Genomic DNA, 13,840 nt, shown 5'->3' on the forward strand with positions numbered 1-13,840 from the left:
ACCGCGTGGAGCCACGCGACCGCCGTCTGCTCGAGCTGGCCGACTATGCCGTGCTGGAGCGGCACAGGCAGGCACCCGAGACGCTCGACCAGCTGCGCGAGGAGGTGGAATCCCTGCGTGAGCTGGTGCACTCGTCGCACGTGTCGCCGCCGTCGCGCCCGTCGCCGCCGCCGCCGCCACCCAAGCGTCGCATGCTCTCACCCGTGTGGCACGACAGCTCGCCGCCGCCGGGGCCGCGCGGCCGCGAGCGTCACGATCACATGCTGCGGCCGCCGCTGCCGCCGCCTCCGCCGCCGCCGCGGCGCCGCTCGCCGGAGCGCGTGGCGAGGCCGCCGGCCGACCGACGCGACCGGCCGCGGGACCGGCGCGAACGCACACCTGACGGGCCGCCGCCGCCGCCGCCGGTCCGACCGACCGACCGACGCGACGGCGGCCACAGCGGAGCGCCAGACCGACGCGACAGGGGCCCGGACGGACACCCAGACCGACGCGACAGAGGCCCGGACGGTCCCCTAGACCGACGCGACAGAGGCCCGGACGGATCTCTAGATCGACGCGACAGAGGCCCGGATGGCCCCTCGGATCGACGCGACAGAGGCCCGGCCGGCCCCCCGGACCGACGCGATAGGGGCCCGGACGGCCCCCCGAACCGACGTGACAGAGGCTCGGATGGCTCTCTAGACCGACGCAATAGAGGCCCGGACGGCTCTGGCGGCAGGCGTGACCGCGGAACCAACGGCCAGCCGGACAGGCGCCATAGAAGTCCCGACGAGCCGCCGGAGCGTCGCGACAGAGGTCTGGACGGCTCGACCGGCCGGCGCGAGCGGGGCTCGGACGGCCCGGCCGAACGGCGCGACAGGTCGCCGGTGCGCCGCGAGGTGGTCGCCGATGGCCGACACCGTGGCGGCGACCGGCACCGACGGTGAGGCGGCCGCTGTTGCCCGCAGGGGGCGATGGTAACGCCGGAGCTGCTGGCACGCTCGGGAGTGCGTGGGGCTGCCCGGCCAGCAAAGGTACGCGACGGGAGATGGTGGGCGCGGGACGTGCGTGTGTACCTCTTGAAGTGGTCGTCCGTACGTGTTGGTAGATGTTGAGACGCGGTGCCCACGGGCGGTGCGGTGTGCATTGGTGAGAGCCGTTCATTCCACCACGCAACTGTATTAGCCTGCGACGGAGACCTGACACGTGGCGCACGCTCTCACAACATAGTAAAACACCAAACATGTGTATAGGCATAGATAGTGTGCTACATGCAGTTTCCGAGACGAATAGAATTTCACTGACTAGCACGGTATTTGGTGAGGTTGTGGCCGCGCCGGGGGTCGTGCGAGTGCGGCCCGTCCGACCACCACGTTGGCCGTCCGCGTCAAGGCGGCGGCAACAGCTATGACTAGATTCACGCGACAGGGCAGTCACACCACAGCGGCTACTCTAACGGAACAGAAACGCAGGCACACCACGCGTAGTGACGCGCACCTGCGGCTACCGAAGGCGCGCCGGCAGGCTTCGGCCGCGCCGCTGTTGACAAGACTATGAGGACTAGCTTACGTCTGAGTGCCGCCGCACAAGGCTCGGACGCGTCGCCCGGAGCGGCGCGGCCGGCCGGAGGGAGGGCGAGAGCTCGCGCTCACACCGGCCACGAACATAGAACAAAAAGGTGCGGCAACACAAACAACGCGCGCGCGCGCGCGGGGTCGGCGGTGAGTTCGGCACGCGCCGCCTTATGTTACGCTCCGTGACGATCAACATTTGACTAGTACCGTTTCTTTGTGCTCTGCATGTCCTGCGCACAGTCTGACTAGGAGATGGCTGCGACGGGAGCGGGGGCCGACCCGGGCCGTCCTGAGTACACCTTCAGCTCAAAGAGCGCGCAGTCCCGCGAATACGCCGGGCAGCGCGCGAGGTGCGCGATTCCGAAGCTGCTCGTCCGTCGTCGGCGTCGATCAGAGCAGGAGGCAGCAAATGAACGCAAGCGAAATGAAACTTCGCGCATCTACGCCAAAGCGTTACAAAATAAAGAATCCAGAATACCGCACGTAAATGCGCACGTACGCAAATAAGCACGTGGCGGTACGGGTACCGCGCTGCCATGCGCGCGGCGGTTCCACCCGCCTCCTGACCACGGCGTGGGTGGCGCCCACCAGGTGGCGCCTTCCTTCTTCGGCGACGCGCGCTCTGTGTCCCGACGCCTGGGCCCTGTACTGCCGCGGCATTCGGCGCCCGTCCGGCGCACTCGTCCGGCCGCGCTAGTTGACGTTGAGCACGTGCTCCGCGACGAGGGGCGCCTCGGCAAACACCGTGCTGTCGCCGTCCTGCAGGCAGACGAAGCGGTGGCCGTTGTTCTCGCCGGCCGGGTACAGCGTGACGTATACGTCCTGGCCATTGGTGACCAACGGCTCTGCCAGCGTCAGCGGCAGCAACACGGTGGGCTCGGGCGGCGGCGCCGGCTCCAGCGCGCGCAGCTCCACCGCGTCCACCGGCTGAAGCTCCACGTGGTCGCCGCCGCCGGCGGGCGCCGGCTCGGCGTAGCGCCGCGCGAACTCGGCGAACTCGTCGTCGGCGGCGGCGGCTGCGAACTCGCTGTTCTCGTCGGCGCTGAGTTCGATCTCGGCGGCGGGTGCGACCGGCTCGGGGGCGGGCGGCGCCGGCTGCTGCGGCTCCAGCACCAGCGGCACCGGCGTGGCCGCTAGCGTCGACGCCTCCAGCAGGTCGACGCTGACGGCCGGCGTGCACGTCTTGGCGTCGCGATGTCGGCTGAAGTTGCTCAGGTCGTAGAAGCGCCTCAGGCACGTCTCACACTGCAACAGTGCGGCGAGCCGATGAGAAGGCGCACAGAAATCGTCGGGTAAGTCGGCGAGAGGACATACGATAACGGTGGGGCGAGCCGGTAAGAGGACACAATAACGGCCTGGCAAGCAGGAGAGGACGCACTACAACGGCCGGGCACAACAGCGAGAGGTAGCTCTTTGCAACGCCTTCTGGCTATTCGAAATGTGAATATTTTCTCCAGAAATCCGATAGAAACTTCAGAGATCTCCGATTATATGGGTCCATCCCAGACCGTGACAGCTTTCCAAAATCCCCGCAATCTGCAAATGTCTTGAACAAAGTGGGGCACACTGATGGCGCCCCACGCCATCAGATGGGATCGTGTCAGCCTAGGGCCAACGAGCCTTGGCGTGGCCCTTCTCTCTCTACCTCCCACCGCCGCGGCGCCTACCTGGTACTGGGCGTGCCGGTGCATGCTCTGCACGTGCTTGCGCAGAGCCTCGGCCGAGGCGAACGGCTTGCGACAGAGGTGGCAGGTGTGTTCGGAGGCGGCCGGCGGCTCGGCGGCGGCGGCGGCCGGTCCCGTCTGGTGGCGTCGCTTCACGTGACGGTTCAGGCTGTGACTGGCGCCGAACCGCTCTTGGCAGAACTGGCACACGTGCGGCTTGTCACCTGCGCGACGCGGGAGACGGTCAGTGTCGGGGTACCGCCCGACCGCCAGCCGTCCGTTAGCAGCGGCTTCCGTCCCTCGCCCGGCCCGCGTACTCCAACGCCAGATCCCGACCCAATCCAGCCGTGTCCAGAACCCAGCCGAGAGCGCCGAGCGCTGACGCCCTGCAACCCCGTCAGCAGGGCAGGCTCGGAATCCCAGCGTACCGATCAGTGGTCACGATCCGTTACTCCGCTAAGTGACGGACCAACTCATTCCAGCGATGGAGTTACGGTCTGATTAGTTTTCAGTGGAAAGCATCGAGTGACTTCTGTCACTTTTGTGGTTTCTGACTCAGTTACTTAGCCCGTTATTCCGTGACTTCGTTACTGTTGGTTTTAAGGCGCACATGAGGGGGGAAAACATAATGACGGGAAATCACGCTACTCTTTGAAACGTTTTGTACGTCTACCTTCTGAAATCAATGTGGTATGACTAATTGTGGCGCAAATCTCAAGAATTCGAACTGTAGAAAAGTTTGTTTTTGACTACACAATAAAGCAAAAGTAGCAGAATCCTCAAACCATGTACCAACCCACGCGAGCAAGGAAGCACCACATGACTTATGCCTTATTCCGCGTAGGTAATAAAAAAGAAAATAAACCTTACTGAAAATAAATGCACATAAATCAGACGCAAATGCCAAAGTCAACCATTTGTAACTGCCTAAGACAGTAGTAATAGCCTTATTCCTCACAGAAGAACCATGCAAATGGAGATATAGATTTCGGCAACATGCCTTGATCGAATCAGTAGCAGAAGTTTCGATAAAAGCATGGTTTTTCTCCGACTAATAAGGCTCTTGTGTATGCAATTAAAGTTACTCGCAAATGCGCTGAACAACTCACGTAATTTATAACCACCTCCCCACTCCTAAAGCCATGCAGTCACAATGGATACAACATCATGGTTTTGCAATTTTTGCTGTTGCCTAACCCTTCAACAGCACTCCCAACTAGCCGGTCGGCAAAGCTAAGCAATGGCCTAGTTGTGTAAAATGACAGCAACAGCTACTTTTGAACATGTCTGGACCTGCAAACTCTGAAAATCGCAAGACGTCTTGATTTCACTCCCCCTACTTCGCCCCCACACCGCCAGCTGTACCGCCTGTATGTGTCAATCCAGTTACAGAGGAGGAAATTTTACGAAACAAGAACTGTGCGGAGCGCTATGAACGTACGCAATCCATTCTGGATTCAACAAATGCGAAACTTTTCAGGGATTGTTCGGTGATCTCACCCTTGTATGTGCTTGTTTAGCATATCTTTCCTCGACGTGGTCAATATGCCAAACGCTGCACGAGCAATTTGTTGCGCACTTGTGAACAGTTAACACAGTGAAAACCAAATTGTCTCTTCAGTTTACCTTAGCCCTTCGAGGCGATGTAACCATGCTAGACGCTACATGGACACAGCCGCTTTCGCAGCTAAAGTGAGCTCAGTGAGAGTTAAGTTACTTTTCTCATGCGCATGCAGTCGGCATGCCTTTTCTTCGCAGTAGTTTTACTTCATTAAAATGGCTACGGCAACTTACGGTTAACGGACTTAGTCACTTCCGTTCTATTTTCTGTTGAAGTAACGGAGTAACGAATAACAGAAATACCTTGCTGAAGTAGCAGGGTAACGAGTGACGCGACTACTTTTTAGTAACGGTACCCACCTGCGACAGCCACAATCCAATACCGGGTAAACGCGTCAAGAATGGCAGACACACTGCAGTCATACCGTTATCATACACCAGAATCGGTCGTAAGTTTGAAATTAATTAGGCGTAATTGTCACATGTCTCATTATATCTACACGCCATCAGGCGTCTCATGTCACATGCTGTCGACACGCGCCGCATTTACATTGTCGGCCCAATTGTGCTACTCAGTCTCAAACGGATCACAGCAATGCCGAAGAAATAACCGCAAGAAGGACAATCCACTCAGCATCCGCCATGCCGTGTGTGAGGTGTGCGCGCTCATACAACCCACTCAGCATCTGCCATGCCATGTCTGTGAGGTGTGCGCGCTCAGGCGGCGGTGGGCGGCCGCCCAGGGGTGCGGCACGTACCCATGTGCACTTGCTGGCGGTGGCGGCGCAGGCTGTCCCGCGTCGGGTACGTCTTCTCGCAGTCCTCGCACACGTACACGCCGCCGAAGTGCGACTTGGCGTGGCGCACCAGCCTGGCGGGTGAGGTGGGGCCGCAGGTCAGCGGGAGTCATGGGAAATGACACCGCCGTCTCCGGCTGCCAGATCACATCCGGAACAGAGTGCAGCCAAGCGGAGACAGCGCCACTAATTCGATAACGGTAGCAGGGTTCGAACAAAATACAAATATTCAGGGCGAAATTGAGTCACGTTTCATGAACATTTATCGAGAATCACAGTGAGTTATGGGTTACAACCTGACGTCGACAACAATGTCTGGGATATCGTGTTACAACATAACTCTGGCTCCAGCTTGAGCACGAGGACTAACGAGTTTATCACGCCTTAGTATTACAACACAATCCCTACACTGCCGTGAGTCGAAACATCAATAGCACCATAAGCAAAACGTTCAAAAGGTGAATTTGAAAGGAAGAGATTACATAGACGTACACAATACATCCACTGACGGTGGGCCAAATCAAACATCTGGGCAATTACAGCATTTCATTCACCAGTACAGAGCTGGTGGCAAGCTGCATCCCACCTCAAGAGTCATACCAAGCTTTCGACAACGCGAACGTCGATCCACCTCGGCCGCCATTACCACCGGCTTCGTTCAGCCGTCGCGCTCAACAAACGCCAGCAGCTACCGGTTGGCGCGCTGCCCGCGGCGGCGCGGTCGGCCCGGCCACGTGGCGGACGACACCGACTGTCGGCAACAGCCCCTCTCACCCCGGCTTGGTCATGAAGCGCTTGCCGCACGTCTTGCAGGCGTGCACCACGCCGCGGTGGGTGGTGAGTCGGTGGTAGTTGAGCGCGCCCAGCATGGAGTAGCGCTTGCCGCACTCGTCACAGTCGAAGGGTTTGGTGATGCCGTGTGCGGAGCGCATGTGCTCGTGCCAGGTGCTGCGCAAGGCGAACAGCTGGTGGCACACGGAGCACGGGTGGCGAGGCTTCAGCTTCTGTAGGACGAGACGAGCGGCGACGGTCAGGCAGCGTCTCCGGCCGTCGCGGTCAAACACGGTCAGGTTGTGTACTGGGTCAGTCACGGTCGGGGAGACGGTTACACAATGTTCTGGGCGGGGCAGGGTCGGGGAAATAATTCGGCGGTGTCCTCGACAGGTCGAAGCAAGAGCAAGATTTCCTAGCAATCATAACAACGAACTATTCTGCTCGGAACATGGACAGCCCAAGCACGTGGATTATGAAGATTTTTAAGACACGTTTTTAAGTGTAATGAAATGAGAGCAGTGAGATAGGATCGCTTTTGAACTGGATTGGGAATAAAAAATTAGTCGCAAAAACGCGGTCTAACCCATTTGTATCACAGCTGCATTTGTGCATCACTAATTCTTGCAAAATTCTTGCTGCCACTCGCCATGCAATTAACCAACTTAACCTAACTTAGAGTAGTCCACATGTTGAACACTTGTCTCAACTCACGTCACCTATTTCTTGACAGCAGCACTTGTCATAAAAACATGATCAAGGTCATTTTTGGCTGGTTTCAACTTGTGTTTAGGTTCAATTCATTTGTGTCAGCTTGTTAACACCAGACAAAGCCGACAACACACAAATCAAAGCATTTCAAGTCACTTTGAAAAAGTTATTCTGATTGCCATGGTCAGCCTCTGTCAAGAGCAATAGTGGGTATGCTTCACAAAATAATCTCGCTTCTCTAAATATGACATAACTTATAGATGGCCACACCAGTTTTGCTGCTAGCCTTTCCAGCTGCAACAAGGCATCCATTTAGGTTTGTTTGATCATATTAAATGACAAAGGTTGAGATGTTGGCTTCACATTTTAAGTGGTATGGGCTGACTATTTGCGACAACAACAAAAAAATCTGCCTCATCTTGTAATTGCCTTGAAGCTTAGAGTATTCCTGTGTTAAAATATACTGTGAATATCCTACAGCACAGTCACTTGCCAGTCAGCAAACCATGACAACTATGGACAACATCGTGTTAAATCAGACACGACGAACTGCTTCAACAAATTTGGGGCAAATAATCAAGAGTGAGGAACAATATAGTCCAATTACATGTCTCATGGCATCATGCTTTGTCTTATGGAAAAACTTGATGGATTAAAATGGAAAATGGCTGAATCTGGCAAGCAAATTATGCGTTGGAAGCAGGTGAGGTGAGTAATTAGCCGCCCCACAGGAGTGGCTAATTACTTACCTAACTTCCTAGCCTTTTAAGGGCAGGCTTCTTTCTGCCCCCCCCCCCCACAAAAAAATCCGTATATTTTGCATGGTTTGCTAACTGACAGGGTCATCCCAACCACCCTCAAAATAAAAATATAACTCATGCCCACCAACCTACAAGATTAACACGTGCCCGGGTGGCCGACTACATACCCTTCGCTCGGGTGGGGGTCAATTTGACCCCCCTGAGATGTCGGGAACTAAGAAAGCTAGAGAAACCAAATTTACAGGGTGTGTTGACCTGTACATGAGCTCATTTATGTCAGTTCCTAGGCTCCTAGGTCATGACCTTTGGATCGAAAAGGGAATTGGAAGAAAAAACAAAAATTGAATGAAAAATGAATTGAAAAATGAAGAACTAAGAAAGAACAAAAGGTGCAATTCTGGCTTGAAGGTACCTGGTGCCCTTGCTCTGTGCATACATAGACATGATTCAGATATAGGTGAGGCTGGATATAGCCATAGGTCAGCAGGTTCTGTGGAGCCTCCTTTGAGCTTGACAGCTTCCTGGGAGCTCAGTTTTAGATGACATCCTAAAACCTCGGAATGGGAAATACGGGCTTGGTAGGTGCAGTTAGACAATATAAGGTAGGAGTGAAAATTCATGTAAAATGTGGAGAAGAGTGTAAAATCCCTCCTCATTTGGTGTTGCTTGACACCCAAACTGACAATTCTAGGACACTGATGAGAAACCTATGACATCATCCAAGACAGATTAACTTCTATTTCTCTCACCACCTGCTGGAAAAGTGAAATATAAGCTTTTTACTTCCCAAGCAAGTTTAAAGGATCAACTTATTAGGTTGAGCATTGTTTGCTTTGAAAATTTAAACAACCTGACTGCCTGTTGCTCTGTTTATCTGTAAGATAAACCTACACTGATTACTGCATTGATTAATACAAAGCAATTCCAAATGATCAACGAACAAACAAATACACTCTGCTAGGTTTTAATTGGTTGCTTGCAGTGTACCTGCCAAGGATTTACATGAATGATGTATGGGCGATATCACTGACCACTTATTTGAAATGCCAGCAACATGCCTATCAGCACATCTACCTAACAACCAGAGGGACCAAAATGCAGCCCGCAATGCATTCCGGAGGCCCGCTACCCCCTGACATGCGGCACCAGCTGTATCACGCACCGGGTCTTGGAGCGGCTGTTCGACCCGGATGGTGCGTGCGGAGCCGTCCTGCTGCGGCGGCGAATCTTCGCCCGCCAGGCCGCTGTCCATCGAGTCAGATGATGTTGTGCCGCCCGACCGGCACTGACGCACCGGCCGCACCATCGCTGCTGCCACCTGTCCGTCGATGGCTCAACTACAGGATAGCAGTGTCGCCGCCGCCGACCCAACTGCCCTGGCAAAGAGATGGCTTGTTATGCTGGTGCCAAAATATAAGGTCTTCTGGGATCAGGTCATGCTTGTAGCCTGAACCACTTTTTGAGGAATGGGTCAAGTATTTATGCTGTTTTATGTGGGGCTTGAAAGCCAGGAACAGAATAAGCAATACAGCAAGTTTTGATACAATTAAGTACAATAATGCAGGCATTGCAGGCATTGTCAATTTCACACTAAAACACATACCACAAAGTCATCAATGTACCTTCAACAACAGACAGGAGCAGACATTTACCAAAACTTCATCATCCAAGATGAGCTCATCAGTGCAAGTCCACTACCAGACAGAATATTCTGCTGAATATTCTGCTCATGCTCATGTCTTGAGCAGGTTTGTAAACATTTGGAGGCAAGCTGTATAGAGATGGGCATCACAGTTATGAAGGACTTATTTATACTAATCCAGAACTGCCATGTGGTTGGATTTTTGTCCACTTCCTGGTATCCAGAGTACAAAAATGTAGTGGCAGCTGGGGATATAAACCAAGTTAAATTTGTCATTTAAGGGTGTGAAATTAAAACTGGTAATTCAGGCTTTACAAAAATATTCTTTTAAGTCAAAAAACATTGCTGTAAATAGCAAAAAAACTGTTCGGAGACAGCCATCCTGCTCCAGCAAAAATGCTGGGACACCAGAGTAACATGAAACCGTAACTTTGGCCTGGCAAATGAAGGAAAAAGGTTTATTAAGAAAAAATGTTAATGAATTGCAACATAAAGTATCATACTTTGCAATGATATCAGTTTAGAGCGCACCAAAAACCCATTAATACATTGTATTATCCGCCAGAGTCAGGCGGAGTGCCAGACTCTGATCCCTTTTGGGTGGCCTGTATAGGTCTGTCAGGCATTGTACTTCCTCTGGTTCGGTATATCAGCTGAGAGTGCTGTCTGGCCCTATTATTCTGCTGGGACGTGCACGGCCCCATGTTGTCAGAGAGTCAAAAGGTAAAGGGTATGAATATCTAGCCATTTTTAAAACCACTTAGCTGGTGGAGCCTGAGTAGCATGACTGTGGTGGAGCATGAGTTGGTGACCATCTGTGGTATGTTCAATTGCATATTTTTGGGTACCATTTTTCTCTGGTCAGGTCTATTTACTACAATACTTTTTACAGCAATACTTTGGGAGGAATATGTATATTGATATATATATATATATATATATATGTATATATATATATATATATATATATGTATTGTATGCATTTGGGAGGAATATGTATAATATTGTGCTTATGTTGAGTACCACCCATTGTATTGTTATCTCCCAGAGATAACCTGAACAAAATTGTGATGACCCACAGCACTTGGATAATTTTGTACCCCACCATAAAAATTTGTACTCAACTACCAAGAAGATGTTCGGAATTCCAACACTGTCACGGGGTTGATGAGAGCAATATACAGCAAAACTAAACACAATTTGAAAAAGGTGCTCACTATGCTAACTGCTAACTCACCATGCTAATTGTACAAGCACCAAGGATAACTTATTTATATTATAGCCCCCAAGTCAGCCTCCCCCCCCCCCCGTCATGCTGGCATTCTGCATCTGCCCTTACGCAAATGAAGCATTTTTGGTGCCATCAATATGCCAGGGAGACAGCCCTCAAAATGTAGTAAGTAGTAGTCAAAGTAAGTAGTGAGAACATACATTAAGATCAAAACTGGTATGTAATAACCCAAAGAGTGAGGTTACTCAATAAAAAATAAAATGGAAAATGGGTGCAAAAATAGCCTACTTGTTTTAGTTTACCCTGCTATCATGATATGGGCAAATGCCTTGATATACCTATTTTTATTATGATTATAACTCAGAATTTCTTATTTTGACCATAACCAACCTTGAATATACAAAAAAACTAGCTAAATAATGCCATCAATCAAGCATTTACTTTATTGACAGAACTTCATACATGAAGCTGAACTAGGTGCCCATAGGCATTTGCTTGACTATGAGCCCATCTTGAAATGCCAAGCTATGGCAATACAGCTAATGCTTTATATGATCATGCAATCTCAGCATCTTCATGTTATAACAATCTACATAACAACTAACCATACATAACTTACCCTAACCCTTGCCATACTTTAAACTGGTGTTAGACCTAGGTTAACCTAAACTATCCTGCTCTACCCTAACTGATTCTAACATAACATAGAATGCCCAAATCTGACTGTTTTGCCTTCTAGGCACTGAACAATCAATAATAAGTGTCAAGTTCTGCTATGGCCACATGTCTACACTAGCATGGTCTCATTAGATTCCCTAACACCACTGTCATTATGAAGTGAAAATAATTTTATCATGACTGTAATATGATATTTTCTAAAATAAGTCCTACATTTCCCCCGTGTTATGTGCTGTTAGCTAGCCATTTTACATTGGCGAGTGTTCAACACTTACCCAGCAGCTACTCATGAGATCAGCTATATGTGTGTATATATATATATATATATATATATATATATATATATATATATATATACAAATACATATAGATAGATAGATAGACATATATATATATATATATATATATATATGTATACATATATATGTACATACATACACCTATATATGTGTATAATTATTTGCCTTCTGTCCTCAAGTCACAAACCAAAGATAGGGCCATGTGGGTGCATATAATATTTTGGTATGTTACCAGCTTAGCAAGTATGTCATGCATGTGATGCCCTTATTAACTATTCTTAATCAGTACCAATCATGCACATTGCCTACTTCAATTCCTTCATAACTCAAAATTGGCAACAACAGAGCTATATTTTAGGCAGTTTCATGAGATGAAGCTAACATGGGTGCAAGTGCAAACCATGCACAGAAAGCGGTAAAACTGATGTCAAATAAATTTCCATTATTCATTGTTTATCCTAAAAAATGCATCTCCTAAAACTTTAGTGGATACATTAGAGCATTTGAACCATGATAGCGACATGTATGCAAAATTACATCATAAAAATATGCAAAGACGTCTTTCAAACGGCTACAATTCATCACAGATACAACATCCTAAGCATACGCCATTTTGCCACAAAAAGTCACCGATAACGTCCTGCGACGCTGCCTAAGTATCCTGCGATGAAATTGTTTTCGTTGCATTCCACTGGATTGTACCTGTTTTCCACAGCACGAAAAACAACATGGGGCGTAATTATTAAAAAATCTAGTAGAATTTGAACTTACTTTTCACCCACCCCCACCATCCAACCAACGAGCACTGAGTGGTAAGTGCGTCGCAGTTGCCGCATGAGCGCTGTCAACTTTTTGTGTATTTGTCTGTTCGAAGCCATTGGTTTCGACCTGCGAAGCACACGAGTGCTATGTGATGTCTGCAGCTATGATGGTGTTGAGTTGCAAGAAGTTACTCAGCAGCCTTTCAAGCCCGGCTTTATACATATGGCAACTTACATCATTTAATTATGTAGCGAAAAAAACGTTTTCACATTGTTTTAAGATTGCGTGACGTAATATCAAGGAAACTTCACGGGAACGCGTAAATGTCATAAATGTTTTCACCGGGATCGCAGTCGCAAATCTTGTCATTATGAGATTCACATCCAGTACCCGTCGGTTCCCCACCAGTAACGCAGGCAGGGGGCGGCACAGGGAGCATGTGACTTGCCTTAGGTTCGAGGGACCCTTCGGGCCTCTGAGTCGATAAGAGCCCATGTATCGGTTAGGCATCACCCATAACGCACAGCCGGCTCCGTGTCGGCATGGGCCTGAAGGCCCATTCCACAAGCAGGGACAAAGTAGAAGCCAGCAGCGACTCCCATTGGTCAAGGCCCCAGCGTCTGTCAGGGACCCCAGCAGACCCCAACAGGAGGCCCTGTGTTTGTTAGTGACCCCAATCGGCCAGAGGCAGTATTCAAGAATGTGCGAACAGTCTGGAGGGCCCGCCGGGACCGAATACCCAGGGCCCGATTGGAGGGCATAAGGGCACGGAGAGATGATCGGTTCTTATTCAGGGGCTTCAGCCCGCGGGGACGGGCCCTCAAATGTCAGTCAGAGGGCCCTTTGCACCGATTGGGTACCCCCTGAGTCGATGTGGGCCCATGTGTCGGTCAGGTACTACCCGAGCCGCACAGTCAACTCCGTGTCAGTATGGGTCCGAAGGCCCACTTCCCTATCAACTACAAAGCCGGGGCCAGCAATTTACACTGGTCGAGGTCCCTGTACCTGTCAGGTGCCCGCGGTGCCTAACAGAGGGTCCTGTGTTTGCAAGGGGCCTGAGCCGGCGAATGACAGTGCTCGGTGAGGCCCGAAAGGAGTTTGGGCGGCCCAGCGGAATTGACGACCAAGGGCTCGGTTGGAGGGCATAAGAGCCTGAAGGACTGGTTGTTGGTCACACAAAAAATCGGGGTCCATGCCGGCACGGGATCGTGACCTGAAAGATCAGTCGGTGGTCCTCTAACACCGCTTGAGGACCCCTGAGGCAATGCGGGTGTCTGGGTCGGTCAGAAAACACGAACACCGGACAGTTGGCTCCCTGTTGGTCTGAAACCTGTGGGCCCATTTCCCAGGCAGGAGCAAGGCCGTGGACACAACTTGCATTGGCCTAGGCCCCTATGTCTGTCAGGGGCCC

General features: G+C 51.2%; 1 protein-coding gene across 1 annotated transcript; it reads right to left on the minus strand.

Moving 5' to 3' along the window:
• Positions 1–2,246: 2,246 nt before the first annotated feature.
• On the minus strand, positions 2,247–12,462 carry LOC119109746 (zinc finger protein 771). The gene is made up of 7 exons (XM_037233497.1): positions 12,439–12,462; positions 8,980–9,188; positions 6,349–6,578; positions 5,536–5,648; positions 3,221–3,441; positions 2,459–2,798; positions 2,247–2,398 (listed from the first exon to the last, which is right to left on the minus strand). Exons 2-7 carry the CDS (start codon positions 9,121–9,123, stop codon positions 2,247–2,249), a joined length of 1,200 nt encoding a protein of 399 aa, XP_037089392.1. The 5' UTR covers positions 9,124–9,188; positions 12,439–12,462.
• Between the last annotated feature and the right edge of the window lie 1,378 nt (positions 12,463–13,840).

This window comes from Pollicipes pollicipes, unplaced genomic scaffold, assembly GCF_011947565.3.
Source record: "Pollicipes pollicipes isolate AB1234 unplaced genomic scaffold, Ppol_2.1 Scaffold_7231;HRSCAF=8579_pilon_pilon_pilon, whole genome shotgun sequence".
NCBI lineage: Eukaryota > Metazoa > Arthropoda > Thecostraca > Pollicipedomorpha > Pollicipedidae > Pollicipes > Pollicipes pollicipes.

Bases quoted from the DNA above. Each gene is read 5' to 3' on its own strand.
- LOC119109746 (XM_037233497.1), bottom strand. From the start codon at position 9,123: ATGGTGCGGCCGGTGCGTCAGTGCCGGTCGGGCGGCACAACATCATCT. The intron at 5,649-6,348 runs GTGAGAGGGGCT...CTCACCCGCCAG, and splicing joins CGCTTCATGACCAAGCCGGG to GCTGGTGCGCCACGCCAAGT. The intron at 2,399-2,458 runs GCGCGCTGGAGC...TGACGCTGGCAG, and splicing joins GGTGGACGCGGTGGAGCTGC to AGCCGTTGGTCACCAATGGC.